General features: G+C 38.3%; 1 protein-coding gene across 12 annotated transcripts in view; it reads right to left on the bottom strand.

The window, feature by feature from the left end:
• Positions 1–4438: 4438 nt before the first annotated feature.
• The window catches only part of KCNC2 (potassium voltage-gated channel subfamily C member 2), a 105563-nt gene continuing 88792 nt past the window's right edge, over positions 4439–21209 (bottom strand). For 6 of the 12 annotated variants that reach the window (XM_042792906.1, XM_042792905.1, XM_042792908.1 and 3 more), the window contains 3 exons: positions 14060–14990; positions 11480–11647; positions 5468–7562 (listed from right to left, as the gene is read on the bottom strand). In XM_042792906.1, the coding sequence (XP_042648840.1) occupies positions 7426–7562; positions 11480–11647; positions 14060–14990 (1236 nt within the window). In that variant the 3' untranslated portion in view covers positions 5468–7425. Of the gene's footprint in view, positions 7563–11479; positions 11648–11673; positions 13734–14059; positions 14991–21209 lie in introns of those variants that run through there. The other 6 variants (XM_042792913.1, XM_042792912.1, XM_042792911.1 and 3 more) reach the window with 6 other exon arrangements.

Raw genomic sequence — 21209 nt, 5'->3', positions numbered from 1 at the left:
GTTTTGTATTGTTTCACTGAAAATGCCAAGCTTCTTAAATAAGTCTGATGTTTCTGCTTTTGCAAATAAGCTATCTTAAGGTCAAGGGAAACAACTTCCACTTTCTTCTTTTGGTAGTTCACTATTGTATGCAAGTTTAATGCTGCTCTGACGAGGCTGACATGAAATCACCTGCTTTCTGTGTTTTAAAGAAAGGGTGCCTGTACCATTCTGCAAGACAAAGATGGATTACGGCCATCTATTACAGCCTCAGTATTTCCCAAACAATCTCTTTTTCTTCATATTACAATTCATGTTTACAGTCCCATAGGAGTCACAACCATTCTATAGAGAAAACATTTAACTTAAAATAGTACTCTCTGACTTGCCCTAGCATCTTATCTCTAAATCCCATTTGGGGAGAAAACTGAGAGCTTCATGTAACAGTAAAATTCAGTGATGTTCTAACCAGATGCAGAACATAAATGAACACATCCTGAAAGTTTCAGTATAGCCTAGTTGTGGCCCTTGTTTTAAACTGATCTCTAGTCATCCACCTGCAAATAGTACAGGAGATGTTAGATGAAATGCATAACATTTTAGTGCCAAATTTTCAGAAAGTGTCCACCTCCAATTTCTTTTTTTTAAATACACTAGAATATTGCCATCTGTGACTGTGAAGCTGTGAAAGTATGAATCTGAAATATGTCAGCTGTTCATCAACATGCTCGTGAGAAAAAAATGCAAGCGACAGAAGGCTGGGTTTTGGGGAGGAGGTTGCAGGGGGCGAGAGAAGCACGCATCTTTTGCCAGAAGGCAATGAGAAGCCACATGTAGAGCATGGCTCCGGATGCTTCCGCAGGCTGTGCCATGGAGCTGGGGGCTCTGCACCGCTCCCGCCCAGCTGGAGCACACCCCAGCATTCCCACTGAGCCGGTGTGTGACAGACCCCCGTCTCTAGGGCCTGGAATCAGACATCTCTGCAATTTCAACATGTCCCAGGGACGTTCTGCTACGAGACGGAAATGCTGGTAATGGCACATCAGCTAGGGACCCAACACCCAACACTAACATCTCAGTATTTGCTCATGAGCCAACTCTCAACTTTAAAACACACCATTTTTTAAATGACTTGTCTCTTTAGAAGTTAAATAAATAACAAATATTTGCAAGGGAAAAAAGATGTAGTATAAAAATATTAATATTTCTGATAATTTTAACCTGATAGAAACCTTTGCTTTTTTCATCATTTCTTCTCAAGCAGTTAGTATTCAAAGGCTCTATTATGGAATCATTCAAGCCACTGCTTGTAATACAGCATATTAATATATTCATTTTCTCTTTCTAGTAGCAGTTTTCCATTCCAATTTCCTTTATCTGACTTCTGCATGATTTATTCTGGTGATAAAATGCCCTCCTCTTTCATATAGTTAATTCCTTCATGACTTAAAATTCATATCTTCCCATTAAATATGCTGGCAAGTTTGCTCATATCAGATTGGTCCCTTCCCCCTCTAGTTTTCAGTGACCAACCTGAACAGAGGCTTCCTTAAATTTCCTTCTCTTTTAACAGTTTTAATTTAATCTAGACCTTCTGTAAGAGAACTTTTAGGAACAATAATTGTTTCACACATGAAAAAGCCCCCTGACACAGTGTTGTATTAATTATCATTAGCTGCATGCTTTTTAGAAGTTCTGGCACCAGTTTAGAACACACACCTATAACACTCATAATAGTGTCTCAAAATTCATTGGAACAGCAATATTTTCTCAAGGCTGCATGAGGCCCCATAAGAATAATAACTGTGTTCAAAGTCTGACAATCCCATAATCTGCTCATCTCCACAACACATCACAGCTTTTGATCTCTGCACCAACTCTGCTGTTGCATTAGTTTATCTTTCAAAAAGATGCTAATTTTTGACATTTTGACTTTACAACTTTAAAAAGCAAACAAGCAACAGCCATTTGTAAATTGTCTTAATGGATGCATTGCTTCTAAACTCATTACTTGTTTAACACTATCTAGTTTTGACTTCTAACCCTCAAATCTTACTTAAACAAGGATTAAATAAGTTTTTGGAGTCTTAAAGTAGGCCCAGAAATGCCCACAACTGCCCCTTGGTGAATATTTGATCCCCAGGATACCCACACTCACACAGCTCTCAGGTCTTGGATAGATCTGCTCTGTGTAAGCACATCACACTGTGAGGACCCCCTTTACAAAAGATCAGTGTATCTAATTTATTTTTAAAGGATGGCCAAAAGAGGAAATTAATGTACATCCTTTACATAGTATTTGAGCCATAAGAACTGCATTACCTTGAAGACTGAACTCTAGCTAGGTTCAAAGCTTTCCTCAGTTTGAGAAAGTTAAACTTTGGTGGCCTACCTCCCATGAAAATGCACTTTCACCTCTTCTCGGATGTAAGAGATGACTTGTAACTCCCCGAAACAAGGACGGAGAGAAGTAGCCTGAGGGAAGCGTGAACAATGGCGAGACGCAAGACTTGGTAAAGATAAGGGATGAGGGGAGAGGAAGCCCTCTGAGCTGCAGAATGTCTCAAACACTCAAAAATAATGAAACTACAGTCATGGGGTAGATAGAGTGGAGATAGAACTGATAAGATTGCCTGGATAGCACAGGTTGTGGCTGGAGGAGGGAGCCCTGTGGAGACAGGATGGTTCTGCTCTGGTGCATCCTGTAAATTTTCAGGGGCCATCTGTCTCGTGAATGACCTTTGCTTCATTACCTGCAAAATCCATAATAAAGTTCAAACCCTGCACATGCTAATGAAGATTAACAAGATCATGGTAGTTACATCATCCCATTGAGCACCTTACTCTTCCCCATGCATGTGATACGTCAATATGTAGGTTGACCTAGGGGAGGGACCCAAGGAAAGTGTGTATAAATTGGGGAGGGGCAAGGTTAACAGAAGTGAAGCAGAGGGAAGGGGAGGGGAGGGGAAGGGGAAGGGGAAGGGGAAGGGGAAGGGGAAGGGGAAGGGGAAGGGGAAGGGGAAGGGGAAGGGGAAGGGGAAGGGGAAGGGGAAGGGGAAGGGGAAGGGGAAGGGGAAGGGAAGACAGATGCATCCTTGAACCCTTGTCGATGGGACCAACACAGGAACCTGGACCAGTGATCTCTATTTCTATCTCCATCTTTATCTCTCTCTCTCTTCTCTTTTTCCCCCTTTCCTTGTTATCATTGAGTAATGCAAGATATATCACACTGCTTGCCATAATTTGTTATATTTTCAGTCAATTATTGTGTATCCAATTAATCCATTGTGGGAAATTAATAGATGTCTATGTATAGACTTTGAGACTTGTCTCACTGTTGTCCACTCCACTGGAGATTTCCGAATCTAAATCATTTGTCTCCCTCTTCTGAGCAGGATATGTCATTGGGCCCAGAAACAGGAGAATGGGATGGGACTAGTTTTGAGGGTTAAGCCAACTCTTCCTCTTAGAAGAGTCAAATTTGGGTTGTAGTCCCAAAACACATGAATAGTTAACAGATTCACCATCAGCTTGTCCTCCAAGTGTGTTTTAAAGGAACACATTTAAGCATGGGCTTGGTTCTCTATGAGAAAAATCAGTAGCTGCAATCCGGATATTCTGGACTCGAGGTCCCATGTCAGTGAAGATTCATCCACGCTTAATCTCCTTACAATCCAGAGACAGTAGAAGGTGTCAGACACCATCTGGCTGTGTTTTCTACAGTCATGCCCAAAACAATGCACCATCTTGTCTGCACGCCATTTGGGGCTCCTCACCATCCCTGTGTATCACTGAAGAAATTCAGTGGTGCTTGGGGGCAGACATCAGACGTGCATGACTGTAGCTGGCTGGGAGACTTGTGCTGGCTAACCACTACATCTCTTCTTCACATGGGTACTGCTCACAGGTCACAGTACAGACAACTTTTAACCTTTGGGCAAACTCAGCACATTGAGCTTTTGTGGTATGTCACTATAACATTTTCCAAAACTTGAACACCTATCGATCCTGTTTTCTGGAATCTTTCTTACATTCCAGCACCTTTTCCAAAATACTGAGGTAACAGCCTCTCAGATCATGGGTACAGCTGTACCAGCTCCCTAACCCCTCTCAGACACTCTGATCGTGTATTCGGTGATTTCACTGGCTGCCCCAAATACATTACTGAACTAGGAATTTTAGGCAACCATTTATCACCTCCTTTTTAGGTTAACTTCACACCAAGATGCAATAAAACTGCCTTGAGTCTGATAATATCTAGCCTAATTACAACTTCCACCTGAGATGTGGGGTCATTAAGAAGGAAGATTTTGAATCGTTTCAGAAGCCAGCTCATGCTAGTTTTTGAATTAGCTTCTCATGTACCCCAGGAGACTGGTTTGAGAATTGCGATGGCCAGTGGCAGGCAGGGGACCGATACAGCTAAAGAAGAAAGCGCATGAGCCACTTCAGAAGGTATGTTCCAAGTTCCTCCCCAGGTCTTTTGCCTTTTATTCTCCAATTCAGGTATTACATTTCCACTGGTTTCCACCAGGATTGTGCATGCACCTTGACATGTTCACAGAAGTTCCACAATACAGAGTTTCACAACTGGGACAGGTCCCTACAATCGGGACACCAGGGTGACAAAACAGATTCTGGAGAATTTCCCACTGAATAGGATGGAGAGAACATAATTACCACATCGTAGCACTACAATGCTTCATAAACATAGAATAGACTAGATCCATTTACCACAAAAATCACAGAAAGTAACTGATCAAAGAATATCTCTTTTATGTAAAATATACATTTGTAGCATATAATTTTAATACATCTTTTATACTTACGGATGTTGGGTTTGCAACACTCTGAATTAAAAAAAAAAAAAAAAAAAAAAAACCAAAATAGTCTTGCTGCCAGAATTTTATTTCTCTTAATACTTATAGTTTGAGGTAACAATGAAAGAAGACTGTGTGCTGTGAACAAAGTCAGTGATGTTTGTCTGCAGTCACATTTCTGCTATCAAAGTGAAAAGTGAACTCAAGACTTGGCATGTACACTAGAATTCATACAAATATAGGTCATGTCAAACTGAGAAAGCAAGGATTTATGCAAACCTACTCTGTTCATATTTGTGACCTTTGCAAAATATACCATTATTAAGACAGAAGTCAAGACAGATGTAGTTTACATCACTATCATTATTAAGTGTGTGTCTTTGTATGATCCACAGCACAACTTACTGCAGGAACCAGGAATAATACACACAGGGGTGCGGGTCTTTGCATGGAGCCTTAGCAATGATGACTTGAATTCAGCTTTCCTTGATATAGATAAAAACTGATATTCCATGCACACACATTTTATTTACAGCTGACTCATCAACAGTGACTAGTCACCCCTTCCTCTGGCAGCAGTAATTATGAGCAGTCTTTCATCTTCTTTAACAAGCTCTACTTCCATGTAAAGTCTCAGTGACCTCCTCAAGGCGTGAGTTGTTTATCAGGGCCCATTCAGCAGCAGCAGTCTCTTTCCAGTACAGTCCTTGGTATGGCTAAATTCCATTGTCCCTTTTTCAGCAGTCAAAAATCCATGATAAATTCTGTACAACACTGTAGTTAATATAACAGCAGCACCAGATATTATATTAATTCCTTTGCTAAAAGCTGTTTGCAGTTATCTCTCTATTGACAATATTTTAACAAATCTAATTCAATGTACATCTCTAAATATCAGAAATGTATACTTTGATAAATACATTATTGTACAAGAATTCTGACATGCAGGTCATGCTATTGGGCTAGGCTATATACAGAAGAACATGTTACATGGTCAACAATAAGTTGTATTTCTTTTCCTAACAAAAAATAAAACATGACAATCAGGGATTATTCAACAATCTCAAGGATCTCTTAAGATTTGAGTTGTTATTGTCTTCCCCATGTAGTTCCAAAACTCTAGTTTAGGGTGATTTTTCCTCACCAGCCCAGAACACTAAATCTGCCACTGCATTTGTCCTATTGCATAAACAGAAGTTAATATTGAATGAAAAAGCCACTGGAGGAGATACAGTTTCAAAACTGTAATGAATGCTGGTTGCTAGGAGGAAGATTGATGCAATAGGCAACCGGTCAGTACGGTAAAGCCGCTACTAAATCCCACTTGAAAAATCTTCAGAGTGCTCACATGAGTTAGTCTAGACAATACTAACTTGCACTTGAAAAATATATATATTTATATCTATACACATAAGTATAGTCCATATGAAAAAAGAGAAAAGGAGAAAAATGTCCTTAGTTAACCTTAAAAGAGGGGGGCATTTTAACAGTATCCCTGTGCTTTATGGAGACAGATGGAGAATACAGTAGACAGGTTGCAAAACAGACAGACAAACAACATATAGGACAAAGCACCTCAAAAAACATTGACTGAAGAAATTTTTGAAGCTCATGAGCCAGAGGTATAAGGCTGGTCAAAAACCCAATTTGAGAACTACTACCCTCTCACAGTGGTACAAAAAAGCCCCCAATAATCTTCTCAATTTTACTTGGTACTCAGCCTCTGAAAATGGTGAAGAACCCTGGAGTAGAGAAATGACTACAGTACCAAGCAGCACTTGCTAGCTTAAAATTGCAAGTCTGGATGGCGTTTACCTTTCTTGCATGTTTTGTGCCTTCCCCAAGCCATTAAGAAAGAGATCTGGCTTCTGCTTGCGTGTAACCAGTAATGACAACCTCTTTGCAGTTATCTGTGTGCAAACAACCGGAGACATTCAGAACTCTGATACAGCAATCCAGTACCAAAGTAAGTTAATCACAAAATAAAGCCATTTATAAACAAATAGATTGTTAAAAAATAAAAGAAAAGGTTAAACAAAGAAAAACAATCCCACATGCAGACCAGTTTATCAGTGCTTTCATTTCAGCAGGATGGTACAATGAGAGAACACACATCCAGAGCCCTCTGTGGTCTCCGCGATCAGCAACACTGCTTGTCAGGTGATGGAGACAGGATGGTCCATGCAAATGAGCAGACCCAAGTCACATTGTGTGCAACCACGACACGATTCCAGACATCTTCAGAATGGATTAGAGTCACGAGAAATGGAGGTTCAATGGAGTGACTGATAATTAGTTGGAAGCACATTATTTTAAGTAAATCTCCCTGAAAATATGCTTATTTATTGAATATACTGGCCAACGGCATCCACTAACTGTCCTTTTATTGCCACAGTAAAGTAGGACAATATAGTAGATAAAAGGAGAAGTGCTACCTTAGGTAATCTTTAGAAGCCAAGATAAAAATCTTCAGCTACCCAAGTGGTATTTCTTACTACTGACAGTTATACCATGCAGGAGTTATACCATATTTGTGGAGCCTATGGTTAATGCTACATTTATTTCCAATATGTGGTAAACAGTATTTGAATTAATACTATGTAGTCGATTGATGCCATCTGGTTTACAAGATGGAAGGGATGGGAGACCGAGAGCGCCTTAGAGGACAAGGTGAGCTGTAGGGTGATGTTACTGGAGACAGTCGCAGAGCATTGCCTGTCAAGCCAGCTATGTTGTTTAAGCTTCGAGATTTTTCATAGCCTTGTATGAGAAAATGCACAGACATCAGTTGAATTCAGCCAAAAAATAGACAAAGACAAACAATACAATGTAATGTAATCCAAGGAGCTATCTGGGACTCAGAGGGAATCTGCCTGCAAAAGAACTCAGTGCTGAGACACATTACTACCAAAAGTCGTTAGTAAATAAAATTATTCACAAATTAATGCAGCTATTCTTTTCCAGAAAAATAAACAGACCCTCACACAAGAGGTCTGACCTGCTCTGCCACATCACATCTTGCACTCAGTGCTGCTCTGTTGGCTTCAGCAGGTTACACAGAGTGCAAGATAAAGGATCCCAACAGGGTTACTGGGTGAGCTATCTGGCTAAGCATAATAAAAAACCCATCAAGACAGACTATAAAAACTGTTGGAATTATATAATCTCTGTTAAACCGAATTCCTAATAAAGGACTATTTTCTTTAAAAAGAAATAAAATAAAAAACAGATAAATTGCAGACAATATGAGTAAATCATTTCTGTGGAGGATTGAATGATAATATGGAAAAGAAATATTAACCCTAAGACTTTGAGACTAATATTAAAATATAATAGAATGGCAGAGTTTGACATATTTACAAATGCCTCCTGATTGGAAAATTTAAAACATTGTATTTGTGCCCCTTCTCCAGCTGACTCAAATGAAATAAATTATATTAATTCACATAAGCAAGTAGTAAGCAAATAAACATTAAATGAGGCAATCACATAATGCTTCACAATTTGGAGGGAACATCGCACTTACAGACATTTCTATTCACGTACACCGTGAGCTCTAGCTACGTACTTTTTGCTACATACAGATTGTTTTCACCTAGTAGAGGCTATGCTCTAAAACGACAAAAAAGCATTGCTATTCACTGCATCACTATCTTCATACTCAAGTATTTTCAGTAGCACCTGAATAAGCCCACTTACGAAGAAAAGGATCAACCCATCCATCTGGAGAGATACCAGCAAGGAAATACAATGAAGATGAATCCAGACAGGACCTCACTCCTCAAGTACATGGATACATGCTGCACTGCAAGCATGAGAAGTTTCATTGATTTCAATGGCACTACCCATTTCCTTGAAGACAAGTATGCATCTAAGCACTTGCCAGGTTAAGAAATTCACGTATAAATTGTTTACGGTGAAATATTGAGACTTTGCCCATAGAAATGATAAAATGTCGATGACTATGCAACTAATTACTACATGGAATGTCACATGACATTTTTCTTCTGACTGAAATAGTTACTGCCTTAAATTCCAGATGTCCAGATAACAGACAGTTAAGAGACAGTTGTAAGCATCTTCAGGAAAAATCCTATCTTAGTTTCTCCCCTAATGACAATTAACGTATTTCTTAGCTATCAAGAATTGCATACTGTAAAACTATACTTAAAGCAAATGTATAACATGTCTGCTAAAATGTGCAATGTTATCTCCAGATTGCAAGGGCAGGCTAGACTGTGATGCTTCACAGACTTCTGATACATTTCAAAAAAAGCCTCTAGTTTCTGAGCTTCTATCAGCATTTAGGAATATTAGAAAGAATCATGTTTGAAGTGGGAATTGAGGGGAAGCACAATGATAGTGTATATATTTAACCTCCCTTTTAAACATCAAGCTTACAAAAAAAAAAAATCAAAATAATCAGTTAACTTTTTACACAGAAACTAGGAAAATATTCTTTAAAAAAATATGTTTCCTGCTGCTTTTCTAACGATAAAAGCAAAGAACTGACAGAGGAAGATAGTAAAGAAGATAAAGAAAACAGGAACCCCTAAAAAATGAAAACCAGATACAGAAGATGAATAGAGATAGAAGCATGATCCAAAATCAGTACTTTCCAGGTATTTTAGTGGGGTTTGGATCAGCTCTGAATCAATATCATCTTAGAGATGGAAATAAGGTGTTAATGTAAAAAAGCTCAGAATAAATGACCATTGAACACAACTAAGAACCAACCAAGGAACCAAAAAAACAGGAAGGATGTACCAAAAGAAAGGGAAAAAATAAAATTAAAAAGTAGTAGACTTGATGTGTGAATTAAATTCAAGTTTTGAAAACCATTTGGATGCTACTTAAAGATGTTTTCTGCTTATGAGATAAATACCCTACTCTGTATAAAATAAACCTAAAATCCAGTGGCTAAAACATTTCAGCCTAGACTAAGGTTATCATCAGACTCAGCAAAGAGCACACTTCTCACTGAGAAACTGTCAGTTCTGAACTCAAGCCCCACCCCCTTTTTTTTTTTCCTAGTAAAAACTATGGAACAAGTTTCTCCTGAATCAAAATGAAAATGTTCACATGTTCCCAGTATAAAATACGTTTTATTGTTATAGGAATATGTCTTTAGTAGTTGATGAGTAACTTCTATTATTTCTGATCTGTTCTAATCATGGTTATTCTCAAGTGAACAGCACCCAAATGCTTATACTAGCATTCCTAAAATAAGTCAATAACCTTATCTTGCAAGATGGCATGGCAATCTGCCTTATTCAGGTGTTCCTGACTTCCTTGAAAACCAGACCCTTAACATTGGAGATATTTTAAATAATTCTAGCTGTTGAGAAGACAGTGTGAGATATACGCTCAATGCAAAGCGTCCTAAATCTATGCAAAAACACGTTTGCAACAAAGTCCCATTTAATCTAAACATTATATATAGGAATATGTAAAACACAGCAGCATGGAGACAATAATATTCTACAAATACTGTATACACTGAACTCTGGTTGAGTATCTGCCTTCACAGGTTTAACCTACTGAGCTCATGCTTTTGAAATGTAAAATGAGCATTTGCAAAATAACCCAAAAGAATTCCTTTAGGGTCTGCAGCTGACTGGAACAGCTATGTTTGCTGTACACAAAGCAAGTTACGAAAAAAAAAAAAAAAAAAAAAAAGAAAAGACAGAAAATCTGAAAATCTCAGCCAAAATTGTTTGTCCAATGTCATGTGGCTATTGCAGATGAACTCTGAGGTGAATGGCCACACATCAACACTCAGGAATGTGAAACCTGTTGGAATGATGCAATTTGCCAAGGAACCAAAGCAATTATTATCTAAGGAAATGGCAAGACTACCACTGGCATTGCTGATTTTGGGGCTATGTCCTGAGGGTAGGTTTGCAGCTACAGCCAGCTGTGGCCTGATGGGGTAGCCACACCACTAGTCATACGGATGATACATATAACGACAGAAGGTTTTGAAAACTCCGGCTGGGGAACCCAATCCTACTGAACAGTGAGTAATCAAACTCGAAGAGGCTGAATAACTAGAAAGGTATTTGTAGCACTTTGCAAGATCAAATATTGTTTACTGTAGTTTAATTCTGTTTGGGGTAGACAGTCACCTTTTAGCATCAGTGGCATATTACAAAGAGGAAACATTTTGTGGCATTATAAATTCAAAGTTTTCTTTGAAAGAAATCTAAATAACGTCTCATGAGATATGCTTTGTTGTGTCCAGAACAGAAATGTTGCTTACTTCTGACATTTCAACCTTTTAAGTGTAATTCATTCAGCTGTAATTTTTACTAAGTTATTAAGTGCAGACCAAAGTTATTAAATAATTAATTTGTCTTTTAGAATGACAAATGGTATTGAGTGATGACTGGTTGAATGAGTAAGGTCTGAATTGCAGGCTTTTCCATTAAAGATAACAGACAATGAAGACACAATTGGAATGAGGGTCCAACATCAAGCACATTTTGTGAAGACTAAAGAAGATGAGTGTTTCTAAAAGGAAAGGAGGAAAAGAATGACTAGGAATAAAGAAAAAAGATACATTGTGAGTACAGTTTTTCCTCTAAGAGCATTGTGCACATCATTTTACTTTAAGATTGTTTTTCACAAGCACATTGCTGAGTAACCTTTTAGGATCTAATGAAAGAAGTCCATACCTTTCCTGATCCCTCCATCAGTAGCACACGTGTAATCACCTGTTGTCAGTAGGAAACATGTTCCCCCTCTTCTGTTTTTGTCTCTTGTACTAGAGCGTCTGATGGGAGGGAGCCTTTCACCAGGTGAGAGTGGCTGCTCACTTCCTGCACTGTCTTCACCTGATAACACTGGTTAAAGCACCATGCCCATTTACAGACAATAATGAATGAGGAAATGAGACATCACAAAGAGCTTATGCTGAATGCCGGATATTCCCATCACTCAAAAAAGTTATAAGGTAAATCATTAGAAGAAAACAAGATTGCAATTCACCATTAATCAGTACAAAATGGCAAAAAGTATATTTTGTATTCAAGAACAAATGATCTTTTTACTTTCCTGTTCTTTTAAATTTCATGTAAAGTTATAGTAAACTAACATGAAATAAGAAATAATCAAATCAAGGCACAGTTAGTTGCCTATTATGGACTGTAACTTTTCAGAGTACAGTCAGCCTTGGATATTTCAAACAAGTATTTACTATGTTGGCTATCTTTTTTGTTAAACAAGTGGTCACATTAGTAATTTTTGATTTTTAAATTTATGTTGTTTAGCATATCTTAAAGACAACTCCTCCCCCAGGAGGGTTAAATTTTCAACGTTTGCACTAAAATCTGTTTAATAACACACTTAGCTTTCACTTTTATACTTATCACACTTGCACTGCTTGTCATCATAAGTACCCAACATTAAATGCTGTCTTTGGTCTCTGTAGTTTATTTTGTCAAACAGTAAAATTCTTACCTCTCCTGATTTGGCACTCCCAGAGGACTCTCTTTTAAAATTATCTACCATTTCAGATTCATGCCACACTTCAAGAAAAATATCTCTGCTCAGTACAGCACCTAACAGGTAATGGCATATTTTTGACTTCAGCTTTACCTTTGCATTTAAACCTGAGCATATGTTCTTCTGAGCTGGTAATGTAAAGGGCTATATTCAGCCCTGAAGTTTTGCGCAGAATTCCTAGTGACTCCAATAGCATTCTCTGCCAGAAATAAAGCTACAGTGTATGATATCAGCGGTAGCACTACTGAAGAGAAAGTTAACACTTTAAAATGGCTCATTTTTGCATATCTGCTTTCTCTCTAGCTTCAAGGATTATAACACCTTGTAAATAAAGCTGCAGACACAGGAAAGTGTCTCTTTGCTATGATCACACCGAGCCTCCTCTATTCCGGAATACCTTTAGTAAAACCTGATGGCATGAAGAAACTGTTATGATTAACACTTTAAAGATGTTGTCTGAAAGTGGGTATCAGTCAAAGCACTGTGAAACTAACTATATTCCACCCTCAGCATGAGTCCTGTCAAGGGTTTCCATCTTCTTAAATATATTTAGGATGTTCAAAAAGCTGTGTTAACTTTGCGAACACTCACTCGGAGACTGAAACCGAGCTTCTTTGAACATAAATATTATTCAGTAGCAGAGCAACAGACCAAAGACAGATATTTTTCAGAGACCAATTTTCCAGACTCTTCTTTTTTAAAAAATAGATTTCAATTACTGAATCACACCAGTCATAGCTGGTTTTCCTCTTATTATTCTTTAGCAGCTTTCCAACAGGAGTCTAATGACTGGTATGTGAGCTTTCTAATCAGATTGTTCTTGGCTTAAGAATAAGTACATTCAAGAAGCAAACAAAAATATCCTTGCTGCTAAAAAAATTATTTTAATTATACTGAGAGATAAAATTTACTCTTTAATTTGAAGAGAAATGGAATATGGGGCAGTGGCTTGGCGGGGCAGAGGCTGTCATTTGATATGCATTTTCACAGCGATTAGCACAAAATACTCCTTACCCATCATTTGGAACTCTAACAAATAAAGTAATGTGAATCATAAAAATCAACACTAATGATGATGATGATGTTGCTAGGGGCTGTCATTTTCATTTTTCTTTACACACTTTACATCACCTATGCTATTATCATTCAATTAATAGTGGATATCATGCAATGTCTCATCTAACACAGACAAAGGAGGTTCTTCTAGCCAGGGAAGCAGAATGCCAAATGGAAAGAAAGCTAGAAAGATAATTTCTTATTTCCTTTGAGTGCTGGGCTTTTGATGTAAAGCACCCGCTCCTTTTAAATGACTGCTTCTTTGTAGGATCTTGCTTAGCAGGCCACGATGTGGCACAGGCAAAGCTGACACAAGAGACAGACACTGAGGCAAAACACCATGGAGTCCAACAGGGTGGGACACGGTGGCTGCTCAAATAGTCACAGTCATGCAGAAAAACAAGAAACATCCATACAACGCAACAAACAACAGGCAAAAGAAAAGGTTGATATCATCAGCAGGAAAGCATTCTCAACAGAGCAAGCAAAACTGTATAGACCAGCTACATAGAGGTTTGGGAACATCGCTATACCTATTTTGTCCTCTGTGAGACTGACACACGCAAACACTGGAGGGGAGAAGGGTGGGAGCTACATCTTCTCCTGGCAGAAAGACTGGCTGCTTTCTGACCCTTACCAAACATACTGGTCTATAAAGTGTTTTCAGAGGACATGCATTTCCAGTGGGGTCCTACCTGATGATCTGTTGTGCTCCATCAGCTGGTTGTCCTTGCCGAGGCAGATGTCACCCTGTGTGCTATTGCAAGCCATGTTCAAGTCTGTCTTGCAGAAGGTGGGTGAACTGGCTTGAGGAGCAGGAGGGATATGCTTCTTCCGCTTCCTCGGCAATTTCTGCTTTGCCATGGCCAGGGAGTAGTACATCCCAAAATTGTTAACTATCACAGGCACGGGCATGGCTATGGTGAGCACCCCTGCCAATGCACACAGGGCTCCCACCAGCATCCCTGACCAAGTCCGTGGATACATATCCCCATATCCCAGGGTGGTCATGGTGACTACAGCCCACCAGAAGCCGATAGGGATATTTTTGAACTGTGTGTGCTCACTTGCTGACGGGTCATTAGGCTGGGCTCCCACCCGCTCTGCGTAGTAGATCATGGTGGCAAATATCAAGACACCAAGTGCCAGGAATATTATCAGCAGCAAAAATTCGTTGGTGCTTGCTCGCAGAGTGTGGCCCAGCACCCTGAGGCCCACAAAGTGCCGAGTGAGCTTGAAGATTCGCAGGATCCTCACAAACCTTACCACCCTGAGGAATCCAAGCACGTCCTTAGCAGCTTTGGAGGAGAGCCCGCTCAGGCCCACTTCTAGGTAAAAGGGCAGGATGGCCACAAAGTCAATGATATTCAAGAGGTTTTTGATGAATTCAAGTTTATTGGGAGAAAAAACAACACGTACTAAAAATTCAAATGTAAACCATACCACACAGACTCCTTCCACGTATGTCAGGGCAGGATCTGTCTCAATTTCATATTGTAGCACAGTTTCTGTCCCATTGACGACCTGCTCTGTTTTGTTTATAATAGTATTGAAAGCCTCATGCGTTTCCAGGCAAAAGGTTGTGATTGAAACTAGGATGAAGAACAAAGAGGCAAAGGCGATGAACTGAAACAAAAAGAGAAAAGAGACATCAGAACTACACAGCTCTTCACATTAATACTAACGAGGTCAGTGATCATTATAAATCTTTTGCTTATTCATCCCTGAATGATTCTCAAATTCGTATGCATAAAACTTTGCATCTAGGCCAGAGAAGAGCAGCAAACAGCTCTCACATGTAAGCCAGAAGTCTGGGAGCAGGAAAAGTCTTGGTGATGGACGCCATGACACTCATTCAGAAAGTGGCAACAAATTATTTAATCTGTGCTAAATCATCTGAAATCCCTCCAGTTGTCAATGTACCTTACAAGCAGCTCCCGTACACACTAGCCACAGCAAGATTTAAGGCTGTCCACCTCACACAGTGGAAAATGGGGCTGACCCTAATGGTCTTGAGATTATGTTTCAGGAATTCACACCTGGCCTGAAGGGCACCTCAGAGGGTCCCAGGAACAGATCCAAATGCTGGGTTTCCTTTGGATATTCAGTGATTCACAAACAGGATATTTACTGATAGAAAATGCCTTCCATGTTACAGGTAGAGTTGGTTGTACAGCCTGTTATGTTCACAGTCATCCATCACTCATATTCTTAGGCAGGACTAAGAGTAAAACTAGCTGAACATCTCACTGCAGTGGCAGAGCTTTGCCAGTGTGTTAGGATCCACAGTCCTGCTATCAAAGTTACAAATCCAGGACAATCTGAACAAATAGGGAAATATAAATTCAGTTCTACTAGAGGCACATAAATAAATAAATAGAATTAAATAACCTGGAGACAGCCCTCACAGAGGATTGTTAAGGACTTAAAAACATTTACGGCATGATCTTCTACCAGTCATCGCAGTCAAGCATTTAAGAAAAGAGAATGCCCAGGACAGGAGCTCATAAAAATTAACACTGAGCCAAACATCTGGAGGGGGAGATAAACTTTCTTACACTCACTAAAACATGCCAAATGAAAAGGTGTTTTGTGGGCAGTTGTTCTTGTGCTACAATGGATAACTTCTTTTAAGTGTCAATATATTACCACCATGTTAGCATTCCAACAGCAATGGTATGGTACATGAATAGATGTTGTATTTAAATCCCTCCCTGAGCCAGGACTTATAATATATTGTCAATGTGTTTGTTATTCTGGATTTTCATCTTAATAGACATTTCATAGCCAATATTATCCTGGAAAAAAATTCACTGAAGACCTGAAGATTTTCGAAGGTGTTATAGGCCCAAAGAGACAAAAAGATGCCTAAACAGGTTTTTGAAAATATCTAGTGCCTATGTGCTTCCGCACATATCTAGCAGTTTGAAATTTTACCATTGCACAATATCAAGAAAGAAACAAATTTCTTTCAAAATGGCAGAAAATTACTAACTCTTTTGGCTTTGGATTTTTATAATTTTAAACTGTTACTTGCTGGTAAAACTAAAATATATGATAGGGATCTCATAGCTTGAGGCAGGCTCTTCATCCTTTTTAATATTATTTATTTTAGTAAATAAACTAAATTAATTTTATGTTTCCCTTAATACTACTTACAAATCACTCAAGGTATCACTCTTCTAATCCATTAATTCCCAACCTTAAACTGAGTACCTTAAAGAAACCCAGCAAGTAGAGAAAAATATCATGTTCTCTACTACCAACCATTTGTAAATGGCAGTTTACAGTCTGGGTTCCAGTGGTATAGCCAAGAGAAAACGTGGCAGCGGGATGCTGGTATATTACCACACCAAAATCTTGAATCTCATTGAAAAAATCTAGCTACAAGGGAGACAAAACAGCAGCCATAAGCAAGAATGTCTCTGTTATGTCACTTTAATCCAGGCTGCAGCATTGTGGCAAACAATGATTTTGTGTACTTCAGGTATCAATCACTGAATTTACTATTTAGCACTCCGATTTATTATTATGTGCCACAGGAGTTCATTTGAGCTGGTACAATACTGAATGGTTGCATTTTTCTAACATAGAACATTAGTTAGACAACAAAATGTTGTCTCTACAACCGGCAGAGAGAATTGCTTTTATTCTGAGAAACAAGTTTAAATTTGCAATGCAGGCCTGGCAAATTTATTATATGCAGACCCACAAGATATATCTATCTACCAAAAAACCCCATATATCTACCTATATCAGAGACTTGCAGCTTGTTTATGGCTTCCTTTCCTCAATCAATGAAACAAAGTTATTACACCAAGCCCTTCAATTACAAACACTCTAAATCTGTTATCTTTCAGAAAGGACTGACTCAGGAACTGAACTGAACACTTATCATCCAGTCTGAACTTCTAGTCACGAGCTAAGCAAACAGTCTTACATTGTCTGGCTGATTTTTACTGAACAGGCTTTTCTGCATTTGCCTTAACTACAAAATTGCTTCACATTCATAGCTCATTTATTCCTGGCACCTGACATCAATATACACAAGAAAGACTCTGTCTTGTGTGAGACAACTAGAGTCAGCAAATACAACCAGATTTATATATCCTAAGTGAATTAATCTCAGCAGATCCTTGCAAAACCTCTCCATAACATGGATAGAGAATTTATCAGACTCTAAGCCACCAGTGGGCTAAGAATTACCCCTGGGAGGCTCCTAGAGCATTTTCCAGCATCTTTCTACTCAGTGAAGGAGGAAAAAAGCAAACAAATCTGTGGAGGTTGAGGATCACTGAAGCTAAGTCAGCACTGTAGTTTACAATCTGGGTGGGAACTTTTAATAGCTAAAATATTGGGCAACCTCTTTCACAGCAACACTTTGGTGATTTCAAACAACTGTGAACATTTTTTGTCTGAAAAGAACAGAAAATTATATTCAACCTAGAAAAACTAAAATTTACCAATTCAGATATAATAAGAATTAACTGTGCATACAACAGGCCACTGAATCAAATAGTATGTAAATAATAAGCACCTGTTTCTGGGCTGTATTTCAGAGAGCCCATTCTAGTTCAGATCCTTTCTAAAAAAACGCCAAAAATCAAGGGATAACTACAGGTTGAACTGTCTGACAAGCTATTTATTACTGTTTTGCTCAACACTGACACTGTGAAAGGCCATGGTGCACTTGGCACTTGGCAAAGCAGATTGAAATTTTTGACTGTGCACCTACATTCAGTGGTGCTTTATTATCCTTAAAGGATACAGACTTTCAGTCATTTCCAAAATCTGCTGAGTATTCCACTCTGTTATCCTAAAGCCAATCATCTTTCAGAGGTTAGAACAAACAAAGTCAAGAAAAAACTATTAATCTAGTAACAGTTTTCTTGATAATCCTGCAATTTCCATTAATAGCAATGTAAAACAATGAGACATACACATTTCACCATGAACATAATATCATATACGCCACTGATTTTGAGCAAAGACACTTATTCCTTTTATCTCTTTATGCATTTTGTTTTAAACTGTCAACTTCTTGGATCAGCACCTAGCACAATGAAACCTCATACACAGGAAGACCTGCAATGTCATTGCAATAGTCAGAGGGTTCAGAGAACATGCAAGAAGAAAATGAAATGGCCAATACAAGAAGGAACATTTTATCAGTCAAAGAAAAATGCTTAGGGATTCACTTTATATCAACAAAGATACTTCCTTAGTATTACATTACATAATACTAGGCAATGTGTTGGAAAGACTAGTATGTTTTTCACAAACAGTTTTAATGATAGAAGTCATGTGCTATCCTCACTTTATGCTTTCCTTCCATTTCATTCTAATTCTATTTTCTCTCATTTTGAAGGAAATGAGCCTTTAAAAACACATCCATTTTTGTTCATGTGAGCAAGCACTACATTTCAGACAAAGTCAGTACAGATCCAAACTCCCGAATTGTCTGGTGGATAGGACCAAGTTCTATTCCTCAGTCCTCCTAATGTCCACAATAATTAGGGTACCACACACAACTTTCAGGGGTTTTATTACGAAGTACAAAAATCTAAACAGAGTTAGCCTGATCATCATTTCAGAAAGGTCACAGCAAGAGACTATTTTTTATTTGAATCATTAGCAACCTTTCACTGTGAGAAGTTCTGAAAACCTAGGTTTTGACTACTTGCAAGACAAATCCAGAAATTGAGCCTTGGTATACAGCAAAACAGCTTCATCAACCCCCTTTTCTAACCAAAGACTGCAGTGAAGAACATGGTTTGAAACTTTTTAGAAAAGAAGTTGAAGAAAAATTTTCAAATATGATCCAAATAATCAGAACAATTTTCTAATTTCTTTAACGTTTTTTAAAAATAGTTGTTTCTTGTTTGTTTCAATGAACGAGATAAAATTATCTTTCTTCATTTAGGTTTTCTTTTTTTCCCCTGAGGGACAACAATTTTCTAAGTGAGACAATCGTTGTACAGACACTCCAGGGCCACCAAACCATCCTTTTTAAAGTTGAAATTAATAAATATTTAATTATTAAAAGTTTCAGTTCATTTTTGCCAGAAGAGAGCAGTTAAAAGTTACAAAAATGTTCAGCATGTAATACACAGCACGCAGAACATTCCTCATTAAGTAGTTAAAGCTCTCAGTAGGCTGCTGATTCCCTCTGCTCTCATTTTGAAGGCAGTGTGCACCCAATTTTGTTCATAAGTGTCGATAACACATTTCAGACAATGTTGGAACAGATTCCAGCTCCCAGCTTTTCTAGTTGATGGGATCACCAGCCAAGCTCTGTTGCTGAGTCCTACTAATGTTCACAGTAAGTGGTTTAATCATCTACGACCTGATTTTTAATGAAGCACATAAATCTAAAGTGAATGTCAGATGCCTGCACATAACTTGTTGAAAGTAGAAAACTTTATGATTCCTATTTTGAATTCAGCGTCCCATGGGGAACTGAATTGCTCAGAGCTTAAAGCAATTTCAAAAATGACAACCAATTCTAGGACTGCAAATTGAGCAGTCTGTGGATTATCAGAACATCTCTGTATTTAATGCCATGTTTTACCTTGCACATAGCTCCTAAAGTGCCTTGAAGAAATCAAGGTCATTTTAAAAATCATGGCTACAAATGATCTGACAACAGTCTCGTAGTAGGAAAAGGCACCTGGTTAGATGTGAGTACTGCAGCTCACATCTAACTCACCCCCACCAAATTTCCTTTTCAACATAAACCAGTCATGGGACTTGCTGCACAACTTGTTGTCCGGTGGTGAAGCCAGGGTCTGACTTCAGTCATTCTAAGGTTTATCAGCTTAGATACAGCCCAAATAAAACAGCAGTAGAGTTCAAAATTGATCCTCACACTCAAGTGTGTCATTCATACATAAAATCTGACTCATAATACTCCATATTCAAGATATGCTTTGTCCATCCATTCTGCACCTTTAAAACAGGCTATTTCTACACACTATTAAATATTCCAAGATGGACAGGTCATAGTCAGAGAAGAGGTTAATGCACAGTTAATTGTTGGTAGTCACAGTCAACCTTACTTATTGTTTCATAGTTAAGTTTTGAATAAAATCTCTCACAATATTTCAGTATTTTCCCAGAAAGAGTCTGTAACCTGTCTACATACAACTCGTTCTGGGGTTGGATCTCAACACCTCCTCCTTCAAATCCCCTCACAGTGTAATGTATATTTTCTAATGTGAGTATTCAATAGCAGCTTTTAAGGTTCAGTTAGTTCATTTGAGTTTCATTCCAGGACTTAGAAGGCTTGCCCTTGACACACTTGACTACAGAAAAAGAAAACTACTGAATATTTAATAAGCCCTTGGAAATACAACATGTAATATGCTCTAATGAAGGTACAGAATTGCCTTTAAAGAAAAAAGATGACAATGCTGTTTTAAATAAATATCTTCACAGGCATATTATGACACTTGATACATGGAGGTTGCCGGAATTTAAAACAATTAAAAAAAAACCAATAATGCTCCCTGCCACACTTAGACTAAAAATACAACTATAGGGACGCTGTCACATAAAAAGGATTGTGTTTTATTTCTTAAAGAAACCTGATTTGACGGCTTGCTCACTACTGAAACCAAAATCCTGCTTTCATTACAAAAGATAAAATTTCTCTGAACTTACCTTTTCCTGAACAGAACAAGACTTGGGGAGTTTAGAGAGTCATGAGTTCTTTGCTTTCCCACCAGATCATTCATGCTAAACAGAACCCTCAAAACACAGTAACTTTTCTGTTGGATAACAAACTACTTAAAAGGAAAGCAGTGGTTTTTTTTTTTAATATCATGATTATTTTGAAAAATCAAA

Source organism: Tyto alba, unplaced genomic scaffold (genome assembly GCF_018691265.1).
Source record: "Tyto alba isolate M040663 unplaced genomic scaffold, T.alba_DEE_v4.0 Super-Scaffold_2, whole genome shotgun sequence".
Classification (NCBI taxonomy): Eukaryota; Metazoa; Chordata; class Aves; order Strigiformes; family Tytonidae; genus Tyto; species Tyto alba.
This window is presented reverse-complemented; position numbering and strand designations above follow the sequence as displayed.